Below are 26132 nucleotides of genomic sequence, written 5' to 3' on the forward strand. Positions count from 1 at the left end.
TTGGAATCTAGAATCAGCTTCAGATTTACTCTACTTTCTTATGCTAAGAAGGTAAGTAAATGGCTTCCTCTGCCATAAAAAAACCCCCTTGCTTCACCCTTTTCCAAATAGCTGGTGGTGAAAGGAGCCACCGAGGCGGACAATAGAATCCACAAGCCAGGGTCCTCAATGAAAATCAAAGTGGAAGGAGACGCTGGAGCGCGTGTCGGGCTGGTGGCCGTGGACAAGGGAGTCTACGTTCTGAACAAGAAACACAAGATTTCGCAAACAAAGGTGGGCCATGTAAACATCAGGACCTTGGCTGTGACTGGTGGTGTTTTACGGGGTGGAAGGCACTGAGCTGAGATTCTGTTTGGTAATAGCAAGAATTTTTTGCTTGCTGGCATACTCCTTGGGATGGGCTCTTTTTCAGACTCAAGCAAAGCAGGGGTGGGCCAGTTCAGTCCTTGAATGGGAGACTTTAAAGGAAACCCAGGGAGCTACAAGAAGTAGTTTTGGTGATTCAGAAGGAGGCCTTCCTCCATCGGCACGGGAACTAGGCATGTGGGGGGTGCTGCAGCACCTCCAGATTTTGTATGGGGCGGGGCTCCATGCCCTGCCCCTGGCCCTGTGCCCCGGCTGCCAGCCCTGCACCCAAGGCTCCGCATCTGTCCCCAGCTGCGGCCCCAGCCTTGGCCCCCTTCCCCCATCCGTCCCCCCGCCCCCCTCAGCACCATGGCCCTGCTCCCGGTCCCAGTTCTAGGGGGCGGCAGGGGGCATGGATGGGGGGAGGGGTGTGCAGCTCAGCTCCCGCACTCTGAAAAGTGTTCCAGCACCACTGCCGTCCTCCCTCTGAGTCAGTTCTCATTCAACACAATGCTCGAGGTGGCTGCGATCTTACACGGTATGTCTACACAGCATTTTGGAGCAAGCGGGAGCAAGCTTCCCAGCCCTAGTCAACACGTGGATTTATGGGGCTCATGCTAGCCCTCTAAATATGTAGACAGCGCCAAGGAAGGGGGCGTGCTTCAGAGCCGGAGCTCCAGCCTAAGCCACCGCTTTGTGGCACCTGTCCATGCAGCGGTTTTCAGACTGCTGACCCAAGCCCTGCTAGCTCAAGCCTGTCGACCTGCACCAGGAGGCTCACTCCAAAACATGGCGTAGACAGAGCATTTTTAATTCGTAGCATTCAAAGAGCAAAATCTAGTCTTCAGCCGGTAAAGTGCTTTGAGACCCTTCTGGCTGGGAGTCCGAAGGGACCAAGGGGGATTAGAACCTCGGTGGAAGTCCAGGCCTATATGTGTACAAAATACCATTATTCATAATGATTTCCCATCATCTATGCCCACTCTTCACAGATCTGGGACACCGTGGAGAAGAGCGACATTGGGTGCACACCTGGCAGTGGCAAGGACAATAAGGGTGTGTTTGCAGATGCTGGACTGAGCCTGGAGACCAGCATTAAGATTTCAACACCCCTGAGATCAGGTATCACTGCATGGATCTGAAACTCCTTGCTTACCTCCCCTTTCAGCAACTAGCTTCACAGACTGGCTGATCTCTGGGTGGCTCGGGGTATTGATAACAGGGTTTCAAAACCGTCCACCTCCAAGTCTTTGTTCACCTGCCCCAGGACACTAGAAATTGAAAGCCAGCCTCTTGGTGGTCTGTGCTGTGATGGTTTCAATCTGCCTCCCAGTGGACAAGCGTCCAGAGAAGATGGCTTGACCTAGAACAGAGGTAGTAATAGGCCGACCACAGGCCAAATCCGGACTGCCAGATGCTTTTGAATGGACCCTGAAATCTTATCATCATCATCATCATTATTGTTTTTTTATTATTTTCTCTGGAGTCTGGACCTTGACTACACCTTGACCCAGAAATTTGGACCTTGACAAAAATAATTGACTACTCCTGGCCTAGAGTTTAGAGGGGGACAGGGAATCAGGACTCCTGGGTTCTGTTCCTAGCTCTTGGAGATAGTGGGGTAGGTTAGATGGGTTGCAGTAGGATGCAGGATTCAGGAAGCCTAGATTCCATTTCTGACTTTGCCATTTGCGTGATTTTGGGGACGACATTTCACCTCTAAAAAAGAAAAGGAGGACTTGTGGCACCTTAGAGACTAAAAAAATTTCACCTCTGTGTGTCTCAGCTTTGCTATCTACCAATTGGGGTTAATTATATTTGCCTTTGTAAAGTGTTTTGAGGTTCTTGGATGAAAGGGGCATAGACGGGCCGTGTGTGATTGTTACATCACAAAAGCCATCACTACAACAGCCAGCTGAGTCTCAGCAGGGAGGCGAAGGACTGGTTGGGTCACAGAGACTGAGCTCCCCTCTGTCCAGGGCTTCATTTCTCTTTCTCTACTCTTTCTGCAGATCCAGAGTGTCCCCAGCCAGCAAAGCGCCAACGTCGCTCTGTTCAGCTAATTGAGTACAAGGCAAACAAAAGTAGGTACCAGTGAGACTGGGGAAAAGGATTTGTCATCCCTGGTCAAACCATCTGTCCAGCAAGGTGGATATCCTGCTTCCCAAGAGTGACCAACGTCCGATGCTTTAGAGGAAGGCAAAATTCCCACCCATGCCAATGTATCTGACCCCCTAGTGCAGCATTTCTGAAACTGGGGTCCTTGAGGGTACTCCAGGGGGTCCATGAGCCCCACTGATCAACTCCTCCCACTCCCTCTCTCAACTCCTCCCCCTCCCTCTCAGTACCTCCTGCACGCTGGGGAACAGCTGTTCAGCAGCGTGCAGGAGGCACTGGGAGGGAGGGGGAGGAGTGGGGATAGGGTGTGCTCGGGGGAGGGGGCGGAAAGAACCGGGGAAAAGGAAGGGCAGGGGTGGAGCTGGGGCAAGAAGAGGTGGGGTGGGGCCTTGGGGGAAGAGGTGGAGTGGGGGCAGGGCCTGGGGCTGAGCAAGGGGTTTGGGGGTCCGCGAAAAGTTTTAAATCAAAATGGGGGTCCTCGGATTGCTAACGTTTGAGAACCACTGCCCTCGTGTATTGTTGTACCGGAGAGATCAGGATAATGCCTGGGTGACTCAGAGGAGCATGGTGCTCTCCGTAATCGAGAACAGGGAAAGTGGAGTTGGATTAAGAGGGGAGAGGAGAAGCTCAGTTTTACCTGTGTTCAGATGCAGCTGGCTGCATGGTGCACAGGACCAGCAGGTGCAGGGGGATCCAGGCTGGTCTAATGTGCACTCCAAGGAGCTGGAAGAAGGTTTCCATGAAAATGAGGAAGGAACTTTCCCATGTGTACTCTAGCACCCTTCTTTTGTTGCTTTTCGTGCTGCACGTCTCTCTTCTGCCCCTTCACGGTGCGGATTCCACCGGCTTCGACTCTGGGCCAGATGCTCATTTGCATGAACCATTCAGTCGATGTCATATCCACAGTGGAAAACTCCCCTGGTGGATGGGAATTCCCCATTAAATCAGCAAAGTCATGTTTTGTGTCAGCCCCCCACTCCATCTCCAGTGTAGGCAGCTGCTCAGGGCGTGGGAAGGACAACAAGGCCGGGAGAGACTGGAAAGGGGTGTTCTGCTTTGCCAGCCCTCTTCAGGGGTAAGGCCCGTAGGAACAATGACCTAATGCTAGGAGCCCATGTATCACTGGGAAAGATCCACCTATAGGATAATGGCACTGTAACTGAGTCCCCGATGACCCTGTCAGCATTCCCTTGCTCTGAGCAGCGTTCAGATGCAGGGGAAAATCTGGACCCCAGTTTCAGGGGACCTAATTCGTGTGTGATGCGCAAGGGGGGTAGGTGAGAAGGGTGTCTATGTTGGGGTAACGTACACTCTGTGCGGGCTGGGAGAAGGTGCAAGTTTCACCAGCTTTGACTCTCCTCTGCCTTTTGCCTGCCTCTACTAGAGAGTAAAGAGGACTGAGACCTTGCGAGAGACAACAGGCTCAGCCGACGCTCAGTAGGAGAGACCTTGTGGTTTGTACATTTCAGCGGCGGATTACCAGGACCAGGCAGTGAAGAAATGTTGCGAAGACGGGATGTACGAGAACCCCATGGGGCACAGCTGCGAGAAGCGGGCTGGGTACATCCTGGATACGGCCGAGTGCAAGAAGGCCTTCCTCGACTGCTGCAACTATATCAAGACCATACGGGACGAGCGGCAACGGGAGCTCCACCTGGAACTGTCACGAAGCAAGTGCCAGGGTTTTAATATCACTCAGAGGAGGACAGTGGAAGAATATTCGGCCACACGAGCCAGTGCTGCTCACGTTCACTGAGTGAGATCCGTGTCCCAGAGCATAGGCAGCTAGAAGAGGCTCCCCATATGCGGAAGCAGCCAAAGAAGAAGAGCACATCACTCTGGGATGTAGTGGGGGAGATAGGCAACCAAATGTGGGTGGCTGGCCCCTTCCCCCATCTAGCCACCCACCTATACTCCAACCCCAGAACATGGTGGCATCAAAACATAACCGTTTATGCCACGACGTCACTGCCATCCTATTGAGTCTCAATGCAGGGCATTGAGGATTTCACAGCTTGGCTAACTATCTCTGATTTAACATCCCAGGTTACATTGATGAAGGGTTCTTACAAGATGAAGATATTACCTCGAGGAGCCACTTTCCAGAGAGTTGGTTATGGCAAGTGGAACAGCTGACCCAGCCACCAAACAAAGACGGGTAAGAGCTCTGTGGTTCTCGCAGGACCAGATCCACAGCGGGTGTAAATCAGTAAATCTCTACTGACCTGGCCCATTGTTCCGTGATATATTTTGCTCCCAAACCAAAGGCAGCGCATAAGTGGGTCCAACCGCTGCTGAAGTCCGTGTCTATAGCTGGTTAGGATCTCAGTGTCCGATCTCATTTAAGGATGGGTGGATTTGGGATTTAGACCCTTGGATTGAGACTGCCCCATGAGACCCAGCTTCTTCCTTCTGTAAATTAAACCTCTGCCCCCCTCTCCTTGTAGAATTTCGTCCAAGACCATGAACGTTTTCCTGAAGGATTCCATCACCACCTGGGAAGTGCTGGCTGTGAGCCTCTCCGAAACCAAAGGTGAGGGCACCGCCAGCTTGCTGAAGTGAGCCAATAGAAATTCGAATGGGGAAAAGGGGCTCCAGGCAGCAACAGACCTGGAAACATCACAGTGAGATGGAACAATCCAGGCGATAGCAAACGGGTTTCGATATTAAAGCGTAAACCCCGTTGATCCTCACCCGAGGTCCTTTCCCACCGCAGGGATCTGTGTGGCTGACCCCTATGAGATCACAGTGATGAAGGACTTTTTCATCGATCTCCGGCTGCCCTACTCGGTCGTGAGGAATGAGCAGGTGGAGATCCGGGCTATTCTCTACAACTATCAGGATGACAAAATCAAGGTAAACTCAAATCTAGCACCTAGGTATTGCATTGCTAGTTACACTTCAGACAGGCCATTAGATCCAGGAGTGCTCACCTCGAGATCTCCCCGCCACACAGAAAACTGCAGCCCCAAGCTGCATGGGCAGTGGGTATAACAGGCCAGGAGAGGCTAAGCACAAAACACGATGCTGCCCACCCACGCTCCGCCCCGAGGCCCCGCTCTTCCCACTGGCCTTGCCCACACTGCTCCTCTTCCTACCTCTGGTCCGCCTCTTACCCCGAGGCCGCCCTGCCCCCCTCTCGTGCTGCTCCCCCACCTCCCCCGTGACCTCCCTGCCCGCCTCTCACGCCTCTCCGCCCCCTGCCCCGAGGCCCCCGCCCGCCTTTCGTGCCTCTTCACCCCCTCCCCCACCCGCCACTTGCACCTCTTCTCCTGAAGAGGCAGAGGCGAGGGTGGCAGGTGGTGGGTGGAGGAGGAAGCAGAGAGAGGCGTGAGCAGTGGAGGGGGGGCCCTCGGGGGAGTGGGGCCTGGGACAGAGTGGGGGTGGAGCATGGGTGGAGCCCTCGGGGGGAGCAGGGGGCGGGGCCACTGTCCAGAAGTCCCCACCACTTCTAGGGATCTTCCAGCACTCAGGCCCCCGCCTTCCCTAAAGCCAGAGTCACGCATCGCCAGTGCCAAGCTGGTTCTGTCCTGAAAGAGACACATTAAAATGATCAGGTGAAACAGAGCCTATTCATGGTGTGTATTTACAGAAGGTCGTTCCCAAAATGAGGGCTGCTTGGTGGTCACCGTCTGACTAAACTGGGTTCGCGGTTTCACTTCTGAATGGGACATATGTCTGCAATATGGGCTTGAATGTCCTCTAGTGGTAGTTCTGAATATATGGCCGTGCTGGGTCAGACCAGTGGTCTTCCAACAGGTGGTTCAGAGGGAATGAACAGAACAGGGCAATTATCGAGTGACCCCCTCCCCTGTCATCCAGTCCCGGCTTCTGGCTGTCAGAGTTTTAGGGACACCCAGAGCATGGGTTTGCACCTGACCGTCTTGGGTAATTCCATAGATGAACCTGTCCTCCATAAACTTAGCTAATTCTTTTCTGAACCCAATTATACTTTTGGATTTTGCAACGTCCCCTGGCAAGGAGTTCCACAGGTTGACTGTACAGTGCTTGAAGAAATACTTTTCCTTACATTTGTTTTAAATCTGCTTCCTATTAATTATATTGGAGGACCCCTGGTTCCTGTGTTATGTGAAGGGGTAAATGACACTTCCCAATTCACTTTTCTCACACCATTCATAATTTTATAAATCTCTATTATATCCTCCCTACAGTCATCTCTTTTCTAAGTTTAACAGTCCTAGTCTTAATTTCCCCTCATATGGAAGCTGTTCCATCCCTTTAATCATGTTTGTTTCCCCTCTCTGTAGTTTTTCCAATTCTAGTATGTTTTTTCAGATGGGGTGACCAGAACTGCAAGCAGTATTCAAGCTGTGGACATACCATGGATTTATATAGTGGCATTATATATTTTCTGTCGTCTTATCCATCTGATTCCTAATAGTTCCTCACATTCTGTTCGCTTTTTGACGGCTGCTGCACATTGATCAGATATCTTCAGAGAACTCTCCACAATGACTCCAAGATCTCTATCTTGACTGGAAACAACTAATTTAGACCCATCATTTTATGCGTATAGTTAGCATTATGTTTTCCAATGTGCCTTACTTTGCAGTTTTCAACATTAAATTTCATCTGCCATTTTCTTGCCCAGTCATACAGGTTTGCAAGATCCCTTAGTAACTCTTCGCAGTCTGCTTTGGACTTAACTATCTTGAGCAAACTTTGTCACCTCATTGTTTATCCCCTTTTGCAGATCATTTATGACTATGCTGAAGAGAACAATACAGATCCTTGAGGAACCCCGCTATTTACTTCCGGCTGTGAAAAACTGATCATTCATTGCTACCCTTTGTTTCCTAACTTTTAACCAAATGGTGCATCCGATAAAGTAGGCTGTAGCCCAAGAAAGCTTATGCTCTAATAAATTTGTTAGTCTCTGAGGTGCCACAAGCCCTCCTGTTCTTTCTGCGGATACAGACTAACATGGCTGCTACTCTGACACTTTTAACCAGTTACTGATCCAGGAGAGGACCTTTCCTCTTATCCCATGACTGCTTACTTTGTCCGAGAGCCTTTGGTTTGTGATCTTGTCAAAGCTCTTCTGAAAGTCCAAGTACACTATATCTTCTGGATCACCCGTGTCCACGTGCTTGCCGACATCCTCACCCCAGCCTCCTTATCGCAAAGCCACAGCCCCAGGTGACTTTCATTGGCCTTCTTCCTGTCCATCTCAGCTGTCAGTCTAAAGAATGAATAGGCAATAGGCAGAGATGAATAGGCAGAGCTTGCCCTGCTACTGTTTGTGCTGTCCCCGATCTGTGGGCAAATGTGGCACTTACGTGTCTAGGGGATGCCAGTCTGGATCCTTCGGCTTCATTGCACGTCAACCAGGGCTTTTTAGCCTATTTCTAGGACTTGTTCTTGGAGAGACGCTGCAAAATGCATTTGGCACCTGGCAGGATCGGACCCTCAAACCCCAGCCAGCAAAGCAGTCGTCTGTAACGGAGAGAACAGCTCCCCTCTGGTTACCATACTCCTCTGGGTAAAAGCTGCCCCCATGTTCTCTTCCCAGGTCCGGATGGAGCTGATACACAATCCAGCTTTCTGCAGCGCGTCCTCTTCCAAAGCGAAATACCGGCAGATCCTGGAAATCGAGCCCATGTCTTCCCGGGCGGTGCCACTCGTGATCGTCCCGCTGGAGCTAGGGTTGCACGACGTTGAGGTGAAAGCTGCTGTCTGGGACTCGTACGCGTCCGATGGTGTAAAGAAGAAGCTGAAGGTCGTGGTATGTACTGGGTCACGGGCCCATCCCGTCTGGTCACAGGATAGGCAGCCGGCGGCCTGGCTAGGTTGTCTTTGGAATCTGGGCTTTCCCTTACCTCAGAAGTTAGCACCTACGTCCTCGGCCCACTTCCTTCCCTCCACTGCGGTGACCACAGCAGCCTTGTTAATGGCCTAGTTGCTACAAGTAACTCTGCAAGGTGTCCCATGAGAGACCCGAGCTCAGCTGCTAAGCCCCCTAGCATCTTGCTCCTTGGACCAGCACCCTCAAGGCAGGCTCCATTTCTGCAGTAAAATTATGGGAGTAAAACATTTTAAAGGTATTCACACACACTTCATGGGAAATGTTGCTGGTGTATCTCAAGGAATCATCTCATGAGCTCTCGCTGCACAGGAAGGATGGTCCAGTAGTTAAAGTATTGACCTAGGATGTAGGAGACTTGGGTTTGATTCCCTGCTGTGCCACAGACTCCCTGTGTGACCCTTGGCAAGTCACTTAGTCTCTCTGCTCTTCAATTATCTATCTGTAAAATGGGGATGTTAGAGCTTCCCTACGTCCCAGGGGGGGTTGTGGGGATAGATCCATGCAAGATCGTGAAGCACTCAGATACTACAGTGATGAGGGCCAAGACAGACCCTCCCAAACATCCTTAGTCTGGCCCTGTGAATAGTGGTCTGATATTGGAGGACATGAGTCAGTTATATTTGAGAGCGAGGTGGGTCCAGAAGTGCCAGAACTGACTCTTCCAGCTTGCCCATGGAAAATCAGTGCCATTTGGCCTCTTAATGGGAGACTTCACTTGGGGATCAGGGGTCCTTCACTGAGAACTGCAACAGCATGTAGCCGGGAGAACACCGATTCCTTACCCGCTTGGTTCTAGGGGACTAACTCGTTCCTGGTAGAGCTCTACTGAAGTCAGTAGATACACACCAGGGCGGCATTTGGGGCTGTGAATTGGGCTTCCCCCTTTTTCCTTCAAAGGTGCAGCCTGACCAGAAGGAAACATTCCTTCTGCACGCCACGAAACAGCTGTCTGCGGTGGGCGGGAGGCATGGGGAAGGAGGGGGAGGTGCTGATCCGCGAGGCCCGCCAGTGGGCAGCAAACGCTGGGAGGGTAGGGGGAGAGCTGATGGGGGGCTGCCATTTTTTTCCCTTGGGTGCTCCAGCTCCAGAGGACCCACAGGGTCGGTGCCTATGCTGTCACCCCTGTCCTGGGATGAACCCGGCTACAACAATACTGCAAATAACTTTTGTTACACTTTGATCATGTGTTCTTCTTCCCTCCTAGCCTGAAGGGATGAGAATAACACAAACTGTTATATCCACTGTGCTGGATCCAGCTGCAGCAGGTGAGTAACCACAGTGATTGGGTATCTGGCTGGTGAATCTTGCCCACATGCTCAGGGTTTAGCTGATCGCCATATTTGGGTCGGGAAGGAATTTTCCTCCAGGGCAGATTGGCAGAGGCCCTGGAGGTTTTTCGCCTTCCTCTGTAGCATGGGGCACGGGTCACTTGCTGGAGGATTCTCTACTCCTTGAAGTCTTTAAACCATGATTTGAGGACTTCAATAACTCAGACATAGGTGAGAGATTTTTCGCAGGAGTGGGTGGGTGAGATTCTGTGGCCTGCGTGGCGCAGGAGGTCGGACTAGGTGATCATAATGGTCCCTTCTGACCTTAGTATCTATGAATCTATTATTTGTCTTTATATAGCACCTTTCATTCTGCAAGAGCCCAGTGAGCACACAAGGTATAGATAAGTGAGGGTGTCTCATTTTTGGAGCCCTCGTTTGTTTCAAACGCTTTGCCCAATTTGCCTCAGACTCACCAGAAAAATTCTGCACCTGCCATATGATCATGCCCGGGGATTTTCAAATGGATTGCTTCGGTTTTTGGTGAGATGTGAGGCTGCCAGTGTCAAGCTGTCAATGGAAGACTTGCCTCAGTTCCATGGAATACCCCACACTTGTTTAAAATTTGGGTGAAATATGGACATTTCTTTGGTCCCTCTGTCTGCCTCACACAGTCATGTAACACCACTGCATATATCCATCTGAGGTACTTACACATCCCGTAGTAATGGAGTGTGACAGGTTGGACCCCACTGTCCGGGGTGCCACCTGATGTGCTGGGGTCCCACTGCGTCCGCCCGTTCCACCAGCCTGGGCTTCGTCACCCTGGCCTTGCTGTGCCAGGCCTTCAAGCCTTCTCTGGCACAGACACAGGTAAGGCCGCACCCAGCGGCAGACACAGACTGAAATCAGCTCCGTGTGGGAAGATTCAGCTCGGGGATTTACCCAGCGCTCACATGCACACCTCCTTTGGGGTGTAAACCCAAAATAATATTGTCTTGCGCTGTATAGAGAGATCTGCACAGCACAAGCTCATAAAAATCGCCCCCTTCCTCAATGTGGAGGGAGATACGCACAGCTTTTTGCCCCCCCACCTCCCCCCCCGATATGAATTGCACAAACTGGGTTTTGGAATAACTAAAAACAATTTTATTAACTATAAAAGGCAAATTATAAGTGATGATTATAAGGGATAGCAAACAGAACAGAACACATTATCATAGAATGTGAGGGCTGGAACGGACCTCAGGAGCAAATAAAACAAAACATTTTTTTAATTTTTAAACCGCTTTAATTACTGAGCAAATAAAACAAAACATACAAACTAATCTTAATATACTAAAGAAACAGGTTATGCATCGTAATTTCTCACCCTAAATGTTGTTTTAGGCAGGTTGCCGAGTTTCAGCAGCTCAGAGTTCCAGTTATGTTTCTTTACAGGCTAGACCCCAGTTCTCAGCCTGGACTCAGCCCTTGCTTAGTTCCTTTTCCTTCAGATGTTTTTAGCAATCTCCTTCTTGGACGGGAGGCAATGGAGAAAAATCTGATTGCCTTACTTCCCAGCCTTAAATTGAATATACATAAGGCAGGAATCTTTTGTTTCCCAGTCTGACCCCCTCTCCTCTTAATGGAAAAACACTGAAAGCCCAAGATAGGGGTCTAGTACCAGGTGAGCCGACCACTTGACCCTGCAGTGTCAAAGCAGCAACCCCAGGAGTTTCTCAGGAAGGCGGGAGATTAGTATCTTCCAAGTTTTATTGTTCTTCCCAATGGCCCACTGAGGCTGATTGGCTGCTGTCTGGTGGACGTTCCCCAAATACACACACAGTTGTAACGGTTTCCTAACCTCAGATACAGAAATGATACATGCATACACATTGGATAAACACTTTCAGTGGATCATAACCTTTCCAGTGATACCTCACGTGACTGATATTGCATAAAACGTAGTTGTGCCATATTCATATCATAACAATATTTCTATGCAGAATATGGGGAGCCGTGGCACACTGTGCACCTCATGATCTTTAACGTACTTATCCTCACAACACACTTCTGAGATAGGGAAATGTTTTTATCCCCATTTTACAGCTGGGGAAACTGAGGCACCAAGCTATTAACTACTAGCCCAAAGGCATACAAGGAGTCTGCACCAGAGTAAGGAATGAGTCCAGGTTCTCAGTCCAAGGATAATGTCTTAACCAGTGGACTAATGTTCCTCTCAAAGGAGTCAGACACAAATCAAAACAGATTTTGGTCACACAGTGTTGAGTACAGTTGAAAGCAGTCAATAAAGGGTTTAAAATACTATTATATGTTATAAGCAGGGTGCAGACATAAGCAGTATGTGTTGCAGATCTCAATAGAAGGTGATGTAGATGGTTATAAGCAACCTGTCGATCTGCTGGACTCTAACAATCTCTAACTACTGATTAGCCATTTATAAAAACATATATTAAGAAGTTGTCAATCCTTTTATAAACTATATATATAAACTTTTGAATATAAAGTGTGACACAGATTTTGCTATTGACTGATGCAAGAGGTAGCTCTCAAGGGTAGAAGAGGAGAACATTTTAGAAAATGTTTGAGTCCAAAACTAGAGATGATTCTCCATCACTGGAGGCAACGGAGGAAGAATAGAGGCCCAACCCCGGACTGGTGCCTCTGGGCACTACTGCGGTACAAATAATCATAATTAATAAGAAGGTGAAAAGTAGTGGAGAATCAGGCCACTAATAAAGTCTTTACCATCACTTTAAATCAGCCGAATTCATGCCTGTGATCGCACAGCTGGTTTGGCTTCTTAGGAAGTCAGCAGTATGAATCCTAGGACAATCAGTTTGGACTACAATGTCACCACCCCGCTCTCATCTTGGTATCTTCCTCCATCTCCCTCCACAGGGCGTCATTTCAGGCTCTGTATGAAGGCAGGGAGCCTGTGACCCAGGAGAAATAGCAGCAGCAAAGCCCATGGGACGCTCATTATTTTCACGGCGGGTTCTTTTCTCCTTTTCACAGGTGGGGAACAGGTAACGAAGGTGAAAGCTCCAGATATAAATGATATCGTTCCAAATACTGAACCAGAAACCAAAGTCGCCATCAATGGTAAGTAAGAGCCTGTGATTGTGTAGTGCTTAGAAATCGGACTGAGTGAAACTCAGAAGTTCGTAAGACTGTTAGGCCAGAGGTCAACAAATGGACCGAATGTTACACAGTCTTACAAGTTTTTTTTCCTAATGAGCGAGTTTTTAATCGAGGAAGAAATACAGTGGTGGTGGTCTTTTTGTGAATTTTCTTTGCGGGAGCTGTGGAAAGCAGCAGGAGTGTTTGCTTTCATCTCTGTTGTTCCCTGGGAACTGGGACTTAGTGTTAGAGACCAAGATCCCGGAGAGAGGGGACTGACCTGCATGCTGTTTGCAACTCCCTCTGCTCCAGGACTGGTGTGCATAGTGTAAATGAAACAAGCTGCACTGAAAATATACCCAGACTCCACATCACTGACTTCTCTTCCAACCTGCAAGGTCCCAGCAGGGGTTTGGATCAACTGATCCAGTCTTAGGACCCAGTCCTACAGGGCGGTGGGTGCCCCAGACTTCAGGAGGCATTGAGGCACATTTCAGGTTCAGAGTGTAAGTCTACAGAACCCATTGAGGGATCACTTTCTCCCCATTCCTACAAGCTGCCACTCCCATGCTTGAGTTCACACCAGGTTCTTCTCTTGGCCAGGAAACCCCGTGGCTCAGATTGTAGAAAACTCCATTGACGGGGCCAAGCTGGGGCATCTTATCGTGGTGCCTTCTGGCTGTGGGGAACAGAACATGATCCGTTTGACCCCAACGGTCATTTCCACCCACTTCTTGGACAGCACCCACCAGTGGGAGAAGATGGGGGTGGATCGCCGGGCTGTAGCCATCAACCTGATCAAGAGAGGTAAGAGGCTTTCCTGGGTGACAGCAGGTCCTTCTCCAGACTCCTGTTCATTACTAGGGCTTGGTTATTCCTGCATATGGCTATTGGGTGGGGGCTAGGATCGCTAAAGGGAGTGGTGTCAACCAATAGAATACCCCTGGGGGAATTCTGTGCCAAAAATTAAAAATTCTGCACACAGTATTTTAAAATTCTACAAAATTCTACATATTTTATTTGTCAAAATAACACAATATAATCACACCAGTTTCAATTATTCTGGTAGTTTATTTCAAAATACCCGTCAGCAAGTTTGTCTGTAACAATACAGACAACAAAAAAGATTCAGGAAATATTTTTTGACAAATAGATTCCTTACTAGGCATATTCCTTCAGAACTCTAAGTAATTCATTTAAACTACAATAGAGAAATGTATTTTCCACACCCCTCCGAAGCAGTGCAAAGGCTTGGGGGAGCTGGAGGTGAGTTGGAGCTGCGGGAGAGGGAAGTAATGGCTAGGAAGGAGCCTGGGTGTGAACTTGGAGGGTTGTTAGGTGTGGGTAGGAGAAGTATGGTATGTGGGGTTTTTTGGGCGGGGGGAGGGATTGTTAGGGAGCCTCCCCCATGCAGACCCTGGCTGACCCCTAGCCTCTCTCATTCAGTCAGGCACATCTGCCCCATCTCCATGTGTCCCTGTACCCCCAGTTCCCATGTGTCCCTGCTGAACCCGTCTTTGACACACATCCCCAGCAGCCCCATGTGCCCCATGCTGTCCGTCCCCCCATATCCCGTGCCTCCTGACCTGGCCCCATGGGCAGAGCACTGTAAGGAACACAGCCTCTCTTCCCTCCACCTGGGAGCAGCTACCTTCTCTTCTGGCGCCGCTGCAGCCCTTGGTGGGTGAAAGGCTTAACTGCAGCACCTCTCTGGCTGAATGTATTTTCTGCAGGCAAAAAAAATTCTGCAAGGGACATGAATTCTGCCCGTGCGCAGTGGCACAGAATTTCCCCAGGATTATAGTAGAACCATTTTCCCATATGCTTCCGGCTCAGATCTGTCTCACCTCAACAATTAAATTGTTATTTTCTGGACTGGTGAGTCTCAGCCCACTTCCTAGTGGGACAGATGTACATAGTTGATGGTTAAAATCAGTTCCATCTTGATAACAGCAAAAAACTTACTTTGGAACTGACGTTTGGGGGTCTTTGTGGGTTAAACTGATGGATCTCAGGTCAGTTCCTAGCAGGACACATGTCGGTGTTACCAAAATCCAATCTAGGGGCCCCAGAAGGAGTGCCAGAACCTGGTTAAAAGTGTGGGGGGCACCGGAACTGTGTCGCTGCCCCCTGCTCCTCCTCTTCCCCTTGGGGCCCCGCCTCCTGGCCAGGCCAGAAGCCAGAGCCAGGCAATGGTAAGAGCTGCCCAGGGAGCCCGAGCTGCTGTGGGAAGCCCCGGATCCTCCACCTGCCCTGGGGAGAGGGCCAAGGTGCCCGAGAACAGCTGCTGGCCCATGTCCCCACCACCTGGGGCACACCACTGCCAGTGGGATCCAGGGGCAGGGGCTCCAGTCTAGCCTCCCACCCCCTCCAGGGGCGGGGCCTCAGGTAGAAGAGGTGGGCCAGAGGCTAGCCTCCCCGAGCCGGTGGCTCCCCCACCTCCCATGGCACCACTCCTCCTGTCGCCTCTGGCCCGAGGCTTGCAGTTCGAGGGGGCAATGCCTCCCCTGTTCTCCCAAACTACGCCCATGCCATCACTGCTCCACACCTGACTGAGGCTACTCCGCCTATGTTAAAACCTGGGCGGGCATGGCCCTCGCACTTTTAAAAGTTGGGGGGAGTCATGGCCTCCCTAGTTCTTCCCGCCCCCCCCCCCCCAGTTCTGGCACCCCTGGTCCCACAGGGCATGGCAGGCCCATAGGTTCTTTGTGTCCAGGGCCCCAACAAATCTTAATCCCCTTCTGCCAAAATCCTCGCTCATCTGACCCAGGACATCTTGCGGCAGTCTCTATAGAGCAGCCAAGACATGAATGTGTCATGGAGATTCCTCCTATCTGATATCTGTGCCATGCTCAGCTCACGGCTCTGTGTGCACTAGGACCAGAGTTTAGATGTGATGAGTGCATTAGCCTGAGCCAGCATGAAAGTGACTTGGATCCTGGTCTCTGGAGTGCTCAGTTTAGTTGCTTCAATGGGCTGGATTCCCAGTCCCACTGACTGCTGCTAACAAACACAGAATGGATGGCAAGCAGGTAGCTGAGGGTAGAGACTGTGCTTTGCAAAGAGGAGCGAGAGAAGGAGAAAGGGGAGAGGGATGACAGAAGGGAGGGGTAAGGCGGGAGAGGTGCACAACACATTTCAAAGATCTTTCTTTCTCCTTTTCAGGTTACACACAGCAACTGGCATATAAGAAACCGAACCACTCCTATGCAGCCTATTTAAGTTCACCCTCAAGCACATGGTAAAGGCAGCTTTTCTATAGAGCTCTGCTGAGTCGTGTAGAGTTTCTCCTTTGTATACCATTCCTCTGGAAGACATGAGCCAGAGCAATCTATTCCCCTGGCTATACTGAAAGGGCAAAGTTAATGTGTAGAACTTGATCTTCAGAAAGGTACACCAGGGGATTAAAAACAGAGGGGGCTTGATGGCATCAGAGATTGGTAATGGAACACAGTTCCTTGAATGGTCGCTGACACTAGTGTGGCCTAGATGGTCTGACACGTGTTCATTAGAACCTGATGACTTGTGTGAAATGAATTTGGTGGGTTTTAGTCCAGTTCCCAGTGGGAAGGTGTCCACAGCGCACACAAATTCTATAATCACAGCTCTCCTAGTCATGATCCCATCACATTTCACGCTAAGCAAAGTAAGACTTGGATGGTGGAATGCCAGTGAAAGCCCAGTTACTGCAGGAAGTTCTGTGCCGTACACCCAAGGATTTCTAAGCATTCACATCTCTCTCTCTCGCTCGCTTATTTGTGGGCGCGGTAATCAAGTTACTGCAACTGATTTACTAGAATGATCCACACAAAATCTGTCCTGACACCAATTATTGATGAAGTTTTCATACACATTTAATTCATCCATCAGCACAGATGGTAACACTTTGGCTCAAACATCTGTGTCGAGGAGAATTTCAGGAAGGCAGGAGTGACCTTCTGACCTGATTGATTCTGCATGTTAACCCCTCAGGCTGACAGCGTATGTAGCAAAGGTCTTTTCCCTGGCTAGCAAGCTAGTGGCCATAGACTCTCAAGTTATCTGCGGGGCTGTGAAATGGCTGATCCTAGAAAAGCAGAAACCCGATGGCATCTTCCATGAAAATGCTCCTGTGATGTCCAAAAGTATGATGGTAAGTTTAACCTTAGTTCCCACAATACCCCAGACTGTCCCCATTCTATTCAGCCTAGCAGCTTGACACTTCCGAAATCAATCGTTTGCCTCACTAAGCCAGATCCCAAAGTCTTTACTCTTTCTCACTGGGTCCTTACCCAGGCAAAACCTCCGTTGAAGTCAATGGAAATTTTATCTGAAGCAGAAGTGAGTAAAAGCTGAGTAAATATTTGGTTTGGACCAGTGTCTGTGTAATTGCTCTGACACAGTGGGGCACACGCTCTGTTTCTAGTGGAAGCCCCAGCTCTGTCAGCCAAGGCTGTAGCAGACTTATCAACACCTATCTGTGGCCCAGCCACTACTAGAGAGGGACAGAGCATCCCTCTGAGTAATCATGGGTTATATTTGTAGCTACCTCTGGCATTTCTGACCCTGCTTAAATAGGGACATAACATACTTTTGGGGGAATTCTGTGCCAAAAAATTAAATTCTGCACACAATATTTTAAAATTCTGCATATTTTATTTGTCAAAATAACACAATATAATCATGCCACTTTAAATTATTTTGGTAATTTATTTCAAAATATCTGTCAGCAAGTATGTTTATAACAATATAGACCAAAAAAAGATTCTGGCAATTTTTTTTGACAAATAGATTCCTTTCTAGGCATATTAATACAGAACTTTGAGTAATTAATTTAAAGGACAATACAGAACTATATTCCCTGCATCTGTCAGAAGCAGTGCAAAGGCTTGGGGAAGTCAGAGGTAATGGAGGAGCTGCGGGAGAGGGAAGGAGCCTAGAGTGAACCTGGCTGGAGGGTTGTTGGGTATGGGTGGGAGAAGTATGGAACAAGTTTTTGCGGGGGCAGGATTGCTAAAGAGTCAGCCATGCAGACCCTGGCTGACCCCAAGCCCTCTCCCATTCAGTCAGGCACATCTGCCCCTGTCCCCACACCTCCCATCCCCATGGGTCTCTGCAGCCTCCTCCCCCATCCCCATGTGTCCCTGCAGCTCCCTTCCCCATCCCCAGGCTCAACACTGTCAGCCCACTAGCTCCTGATTCCGTGCCCCAGTCTGTCCCCCACTAGCCATTCTGAACCCCAGCCTGTGGACCCCCCAGCAGCCCTGTGTGCCCCACTCTGTCCTAACCTGGGTCCACAGGCAGGGTGCTGTGATTAACTTCTACTCCTGGAGGAATTCTGCACCATTGGGCACGCACAGAATTTTTCTCCCCACAGAAAATACATTCTGCCCCAGAAGCGCTGCAGTTCTGCCTTTTGCCCGCCAGAGGCTGCTGCGGCACCCGAACAACCAACTGCACTCCTGCTGCTGGCTGTTCTGGTGCCCTAGTGACCTTTGGTGAGCAAAAGGCAGAACTGCAGTGCTTCTGGGGCGGAAATGTATTTTCCGCCGGAAAAAAAAAATTCTGCGGGATACATTAATTCTGCGCATCTGCAGTGGCACAGAATTCCCCCAGGAGTACTAACATTTGCCACTGCCATGGAGAGAGCGGCTGACATCACGGGGCTGTCTGCATCCCTGCAAGCTGGGCCGTGGAGGATGTAGGAAGCAGATAGACACATAAACAGAGGATGTGTACGGGGATGGATGGGTAGTGTTTACGTGGGGATAGGTAGATAGGCCATTTCTGGTTGGTACCAGTGCACCATGACACGGCTATAATTGGTGCCCGGGTACGGTAGCGATGAGGGTGTTAAAAATGCAGAGATAAATCTCATCAGTCGATTCGGTAGAGTAGAGAGGTAGATAGATAACATCATTAATTCTGTCCTTGAGGTTTGTTCTTTGTTTCCCCCTTAGGGAGGGTACCAGGGTGCTGAGCCTGAGGCATCTCTGACGGCTTTTGTTCTTGTCGCACTGCTGGAGTCCAAAGACATTTGTAACGCTCAGGTCCCGGTGAGTACGTCTATCGTGTATCTTCACCTATTCGCATTATTTTCCTTTCCAGATGTGGTGCGTGAACACGTGATGGAGAGAATTTGGCCTAAAGTAATGAATGGAGTTGCCAGATTTGAGTTCATGCGTCAAACTTTGCTGTGGGGCCAGATTCCACATCCTCCAGAGAGCTCAGCACAATCCTCCAGGAACTTAGATTTATATTGTAATAAAGGCAAATCCCTGCTCCAAAGATTTTTACAATCTAAATAAACAGGACAGAGCAAGGACATATTATTATCCCCCTTTTACTGATGGGGGAAAGAGGCATGAAGAGACAACTGGGGTCTAAATTAGCCATTGGGGTCTAAATTAGCTGTTTTACCACTCAAGAAAAAGATCTTGGAGTCATTGTGGAGAGTTCTCTGAAATCATCCACTCAATGTGCAGTGGCGGTCAAAGAAGCTAACAGAAGACAGAAAATATCATATTGCCTCAATATAAATCCATGGTACGCCCACACCTTGAATACTGCATGCCAGTGTGGTCGCCCCATCTCAGAAAAGATATATTGGAATTGGAAAAGGTTCAGAAAAGGGCAACAAAGATGTTTAGGGGTATAGAACGGCTTCCGTATAAGGAGAGATGAATAAGACTGGGACTTTTCAGCTTGGAAAACAGGCGACTAAGTGGGGATATGATAGAGGTCTATAAAATCATGAGTGGTATAGAGAAAGTAACTAAGGAAGTGTTATTTACTCCTTCTCATACTACAAGAACAAGGGGCCGCCAAATGAAATTAATAGGTAGCAGGTTTAAAACAAACACAAGAAAGTATTTTTTCACGCAATGCACTGTCAACCTCTGGAACTCCTTGCCAGAGGGTGTTGTGAAGGTTGTGTGCTGGGAGAATGAAATTCACACCCAATACAATTCCATGAATTGTTTTTTTTTTAAATATAAAAGTTAATAGAATTTCAGCCTGATCTGTGGGCTTGGTTTCTTGATGTGTTTGGGGTTTTTTTTGTTTTTTTGACCGCCCAGAGTCTGAAGAACAGCATTAACAAAGCTGGGGAATACTTGGCCAGAAGGTATCCATCTCTGAGAAGACCTTACACAGTGGCTCTCACGTCCTATGCCTTAGCCCTGATGGGGGAACTGGACAGCGAGAAAGTGCTTATGAGCACTTCAACAGGTAGATTATTGGCGGGTTCTCAGTACCAGAAAGATGTGGCCAAGTTGGGAGGGAGCTCACAGGAGGGAGGGGGAAAGTGATCAAAGGCTAGCAAGATCTACAACAGCTGAGAGTTTGGTGTGGTTTTGTTTAACAGTGAGTATTGGTTAGTTGGCCTGATATTATTCTAATCTGTATTACAGTGACACCCAACCCAGATCAGGGCCCCCTTTTGCTAGGCACATGGCAAGAGACAGCCCCTATCCCACACTGCTTACAGTCTAGTTCAAAGGCATCTAATCAAATTCATTAGGCCCAATGAGAGTGGGTTGCTTACTTCTTTCAGGCCCCTTTGAAAATCATAGTTTATGTAGACAAGGCAGACTGATGGGGAAACTAAGACCCAGAGAGAATGTCTACGCTGCTGTAGAAGACCCGCAGCTGGCCTGGGTCAGCTGATTTGGGCTTGCAAGGCTTGGGCAATGGAGCTATAAAACTGCAGCATGGTCACTCAGGCTTGGGCTCTGAGATCCTGCTGGGACTTCCCAGAGTGGGAGCTTCAGCCCAAGCTCAAATGTATACTGCAATTTTATAGTCCCGCAGCCTGATCCCCGTGAGCTCAAGTTAGCTGGCCCGGGCCAGCTGCAGCTGTGCCATGCGTCTTTTATCGCAGTATACATGTGCCCTATGCAACTTGTCCAAAATAGCTTGTTTTTGGGAACTGAGCTGGGAACTGAGCCCAGATCCGAGTCCTAAGCCAGCATCTTAACTGCAAGACCAGTCGTCCTTTCTGTAGCACTTAGATATTTTCTGTGGGAATATCGATGTAGCTATGGATTTGAGTCACACTGACCGGTCTTCACATGGGTATGGTTCAAGAGGTGGTATTTTCCATTTGGAGCTGCTCAGAATGTGCCGTTCTGTGTCCTGGTGAAGATTGTTCTAGTTCTCGTTCTTTTATGGCGTTTAGAGGGAAATCGCTGGGAAGACACGAACACCCACACCTTCAGCATTGAGGCCACCTCATACGCTTTGCTGGCCTTGCTGCACATGAAGAAGTACGAATTGGTCAGACCCATAGTCAGATGGCTGACAGAGCAGAAATTCTATGAAGGGGGGTATGGATCTACCCAAGTGAGTATAATCTTTGGCAGACATAACCATATGTTTTGTGGGAAGGTCTCCCAATAGAAGGAATGGAAACCCCATCACTTGATCCATTGAGAGGGAGACTCCACCATAGGGAACAATCGTGTGTTAGTCCAGGAGGTCGACATGATAACCTAATATAAATTCATAGTTTCCAAGGTCAGAAGGGACTGCTGTGAGCATCCGTTCTGACCTCATGTATAACACAGGCCATAGAGCTTCCCCGGTGTAATTCCTTTATGAACTCGAGCAGAGTTTATAGAAGAACATTCAATCTTGATTTTAAAAATTGCCCATGATGGAGAATCCATCATGACTCTTCGTAAAAATTGTCCCAACGGTTAACGATCCTCGCTGTTACACATACTTCATGTGTAACTTTTTATGTGTATAAATTGCCACTCATTTGTTATGCCCCATACAGTTGAAACGTGGCTCCTGTTAATCCTAGAATTATAAAAATATAGGGCAGAATGGGCCCTTGCTAGGTCATCTAGTCCAGTGACTCTCAACCTTTCCAGACTACTGTACCCCTTTCAGGAGTCTGATTTGTCTTGTGTAACCGCAAGTTACACCTCACTTTAAAACTACTTGCCTACAAAATCAGACATAAAAATACAAATGTCACAGACATTATCACTGAAATATTGCTGACTTTCTCATTTTTACCATATAATTATGAAATAAATCGATTGGAATATAAATATTGTACTTCCATTCCCGTGTATCGTATATAGAGCAGTGTAAACAGGTCATTGTATGAAATTTTAGTTTGTCCTGACTTCGCTAGTGCTTTTTATGTCGCCTGTGGTAAAACTAGGCAAATATCCAGATGGGTTGATGTAACCCCTGAAAGACTGCTGTGTACCCCCAGGGTAACGTATACCCCTGGTTGAGAACCACTGATCTAGTCCGGTCCGCTGCACTGAGGTAGGACGGAGTATTACCTAGATCATCCATGACAGGTATTTGTCTCACCTGTTCTTAAGAAACACCAATGACAGAGTTTCCACAACCTCCCTAGGTAATTTGTTCCGGTACTTAACTATCCTTACAGTTAAAAAGTTTTCCTAATGTCTAACCTAAACATAAGGCCTATAGTGGCTTATAGCAGATGGATAACCGTTTCCCCATGAGCCTCTGCTACTGGGCTGGCTCATGTCTGTGTTAATGACTATATGTTAATCACCGAACAAAAATATATCTCCTACTATCCTGTGTAACATCTAACGCTGAGAGTTAACTGTTGTTGTATTTTCAGTTCCTGTTCATTAAACAGTCAGGGTTGGGTTCTGATCTCATTCACGGGCCACTGGGGTAATTCGGGAGCCAAAGGGATGCAGGCCCTTGGTTCATGGCAATAGGACAATAAGGTGTAACCCTCTTGTCTTTTTCCTGGTCTTCCAGGCTATCATCATGGTGTTCCAGGCTCTTGCGCAGTACCAGATAGACATCCCGCTACACCAGGAGCTGGATTTGGAGGTTTCTGTTCTCCTGCCTGGCCGTGCTAATCCCCTCATGTACAGGATTGAGTATGAGACTGCTATGGTGCTCAGAACGGTGGAGGTACTGTTTTTTCCTGCTGCCACAGATCCTACTGAGGGCCCCTTCCTGGCCATGCACTAGGACGGCTGTGAGGGAAATCCAAGCATCTGTGCTCTGGATCCCCAGGGTGCTTCCTGGATCCCCGGATCCCCAGGGTGCCCAATCTCGGGGTCCTTAGACACCACAGACACTGACCTTTTTCTTTTTCCCAGTCGGTGCTCCACCCCCCCCCACCCTCCATTTACATTTGCTCCAGTGAGAGTAATTATTTCTGAAAAGTGGAACAGCTCAAATTGGAGAGCTTGAGAAAGCCCTTATGAGAATGTCCCATAGCCCAGTGGCTAGGACACCCGTGTGCAATATGGGAGACCTCAGTGCAAAACCCTTCTCCACAGGCAGAGGGGAATTGAACAAGGGTCTTCGATATCCCAGGTGAGTCCCTGACCACTGAGCTAAAAGTCGCAAGCAGAGCACTACCTTTTCCTGCTGCCCTTCTGTGAATCTACCCCTTAACAAAGGCTTCTTTCCACCCAAAATGGATTTTTGTTTTATTTGCCAACAATTCTTGTAATTTTCAGATTTGGTTCGGGTTGAACCTAATGGTTTTTTGCCAATTTTTTTGGACCTGCCAGCAAACCGAAAGATCAGTTATTCACCCAGCTCCATAGTTACTTGCCCAGCTCTAGGCATTACCATCAGATGGTTGTTTACTGTCCTGCATGAGATGAGTTGGGAGGTCTCCACTCATTGATGGCGAATCCCCATCGCTCTTGTTGACAGGCTCAGCAGAGAAACTAATGGCTGAAGGAGTGAATGAGAGTGAACTCCCTTCTGTAATAAGACTTAGCATTTATATACTGCTTTATAAGAACAAATGTAAGCCCATTAAGGGGACTGTAGGTGTGTATGAATCTGCAACTGTTTGGCATAGAGAACATCAGAAATCTTGCAAGCTATCAGTCTGGCACGTTTCATCAGCACTGGCCTATTTAAAATTAAGAAATTTAAGAGTCACCCAATCTGACTGCGGATTCTTTACAGACTAGGCTGAATAAAGACTTTGTTGTGAGAGCGAGAGGCACCGGGCAAGGAACCTTGACCGTGGTAACTGTTTACAATGCAAAGATACCGGAGGATACATCTCAGTGTAAGAACTTTGACTTGAGGGTGTCTGTCAGGGAAGCCCAGAATGGTAAGTTACCTTCTGACTGGTTAAATTAAGTTTGCTGTCGCTACCCAAACACCTACACAAGTAGTTAACTTTACACACGAGAAGTCCCATTGAAGTCAAATGAGCGTAAAATCAAAGATGTGCATAAATGTTTCCCGAATTGTGGCCTAACTTAAGACTAGGAGAACAGGATGCACAGAGTGAAAGGACCAGAAGAGAAATATTAGTATTAGAGCAGGACCTAAAGGCTTCAATCAAGATCAAGGCCATATTGTGCCAGGCGCTGTACATACAAATAGTAAGAGACAGTCCCTGCCCCAAAGAGCTTCCAATCTAACCAGCCAAAGGGAGGAGTCTTATTCCCTTTACACAGGGGGAACAGAGCATTTCAGTTACTTTCCCATGGAGTTTGGATCAAAACCAGGAGCTGTGTTAACCCCCAGACCAGTGCAGAGTTGGGTGGGGCATAAAGTAATAGTGAGGTCAAGGCGGGTAGGGTAGCAAATGCAGCAATGTTTCCAAGTGGACAGAGCACTGTCCTGGTACTCAGGACATCCACTTTTTGCCACTGGCCTGCTGGGTGACCTTGGACAGCTTACTTTGCCTTCCTGTATCTCAGTCTCCCCAGCTGTAAAATGGGGATAATGACACTGTAAAATGAAAATGGAAAATACCATAGCGCTAGGTATTATGATTACGTCTTTTTTCTTTTGCTAATATTACTGTTATCGCTCGGCACTACGTGTTCCGACGTAGGCTCAGTCCAGCTGCGGGACAGCATGCTGGCATCATGCCGCCTCTGACCAGCAGGGTTAGAACATTTCGTCATCCCACAATACCATATGGATGAAAAGTCGGGCATGGGACTCTGGGATCTGCTCCCTCTAAACGGGAGATGAGTCTGAACCAAGAAGTTGAGAACTGGGTCCACACTTCTCCCAGGGGTTGGGTGCTCAGATCTAGGGCTCGGTTCGGCTTGCTATAGATATAAGGGTCGAAAGTTTGGGAGCGCTCATGTTGCCTCGTAGGTCGAGTCATCACACTTGTCAGTGGGCTCGGCCTTACAGCCATCGGCACTGAAAATGTGACCTGTTGCTTCTTTAGCTAATCACTTGGCTGACTCTTTCGCTAATGACTGGGCTGCTGTTCTTGATTTGAGCCCCTAGGGGGAGACAAGAGCACACACGCTTAGGCTATGTCAGCGGTTCTGAAACTTTTGTACCGGCCGACCCCTTTCCCATAGCAAGCCTCTGAGTGCAACCCCCCCTTATAAAGTAAAAACATGTTTTTATATATTTAACACCATTATAAATGCTGGATGCAAAGCAAGGTTTGGGGTGGAGGCTGGCAGCTCGCGACTCCCCATGTAATAAAATTGTGACAACCCCCCCCCGCCCCGAGGGGTCCCGACCCCCAGTCTGAGACCCCCTGGGCTATGTGCCCACTACAGGTTAGGGGTGCTCACGTACCCACGCTAGCATGAGTATAAATAGTGATGTCGCTGCCGGGCCATGGATAAGCAACCGAGGCACGGCTAGCCCCGCTGAGTACTGATTGCGGCCCCACCACTATTTATACCCTTGATGAGAGCGAGCATGAGTATGCGTACATGAGCCGGGGAATCACACTCCTAGCGCGTAGTGTAGATGTAGCCTATGCCAGAGCCAGGATTTTGTCTTGGCCTCTGGGAGAGATCGGGGCCAGCCAGGAGTTTTGGATCAAGTTCTGAACTTTCCAAAGTATGGGGGAGTTCAGATCCGAGCTTCTGATTCAGGCCTCTCTCCTCTGATAACACACAACCACATTTCTGTGGGAGTGGCTTTTCACAATTGCCAAACTCATGCATTTAAAACCCATTAGTCGTGTCCCCAAAAAACAATGACATCCGCTTAAAATCGTGAGATTTTTAAAATAATACATTTGGGGTTTGTTTTCTTTGCCTTCTGGTTTCTGAGTCTTTCAGTTGCTCCCACTTCACATTTTAAGCTTTTCTCCACAACCTCAAGGTCTAGAAATGGATTTTTATGCTAAGTGAAAGCTGAGATTCTCATGCCATCTTTCGTTTCCAGGAGCTGGGGCTTAAAGAAACACATCAAAAATCGTAAGACTTACCACAAGAGTTTTCAATGCTACTTTTTAGCTTGTGTGTCAGGTATCCTTCAGAGTGACTGGTTCCTTTGGGATTTTTTTTCACCCCAGTTCTAGGATCTATTCGATTAAAGTGCTGAGTTTCCAAGTTTGGGGGCTTTTTACAAAACAAAAATGAAACTTACACCAAAAAATATTTTTTCCTATTTTGAAACATTTCTAGCTAAGAGGCCGGAAGGAGCCCTGCGTTCAGTCTTCATCAGAATCTGCACCAGGTGAGAACACTGACCTTTAATGATAATGTTGA

General features: G+C 48.6%; 1 protein-coding gene across 1 annotated transcript in view; it reads left to right on the top strand.

Moving 5' to 3' along the window:
* LOC125627527 (venom factor-like) overlaps positions 1–26132 on the top strand; it is a 52203-nt gene that overhangs the window by 16400 nt on the left and 9671 nt on the right. Inside the window, exons 14-32 of the mRNA XM_048831700.2 lie at positions 112–273; positions 1338–1467; positions 2358–2429; positions 3933–4133; positions 4510–4621; positions 4911–4996; positions 5180–5319; positions 7997–8209; positions 9495–9555; positions 12580–12666; positions 13288–13491; positions 15850–15925; positions 16657–16816; positions 18624–18719; positions 19743–19893; positions 20843–21006; positions 22429–22587; positions 23608–23758; positions 26049–26100. Coding sequence (XP_048687657.2) covers positions 112–273; positions 1338–1467; positions 2358–2429; positions 3933–4133; positions 4510–4621; positions 4911–4996; positions 5180–5319; positions 7997–8209; positions 9495–9555; positions 12580–12666; positions 13288–13491; positions 15850–15925; positions 16657–16816; positions 18624–18719; positions 19743–19893; positions 20843–21006; positions 22429–22587; positions 23608–23758; positions 26049–26100 — 2477 coding nt within the window. The remainder of the gene's footprint in view (positions 1–111; positions 274–1337; positions 1468–2357; positions 2430–3932; positions 4134–4509; positions 4622–4910; positions 4997–5179; positions 5320–7996; positions 8210–9494; positions 9556–12579; positions 12667–13287; positions 13492–15849; positions 15926–16656; positions 16817–18623; positions 18720–19742; positions 19894–20842; positions 21007–22428; positions 22588–23607; positions 23759–26048; positions 26101–26132) is intronic.

This window comes from Caretta caretta, chromosome 20 (assembly GCF_965140235.1).
Source record: "Caretta caretta isolate rCarCar2 chromosome 20, rCarCar1.hap1, whole genome shotgun sequence".
Lineage (NCBI taxonomy): Eukaryota > Metazoa > Chordata > Testudines > Cheloniidae > Caretta > Caretta caretta.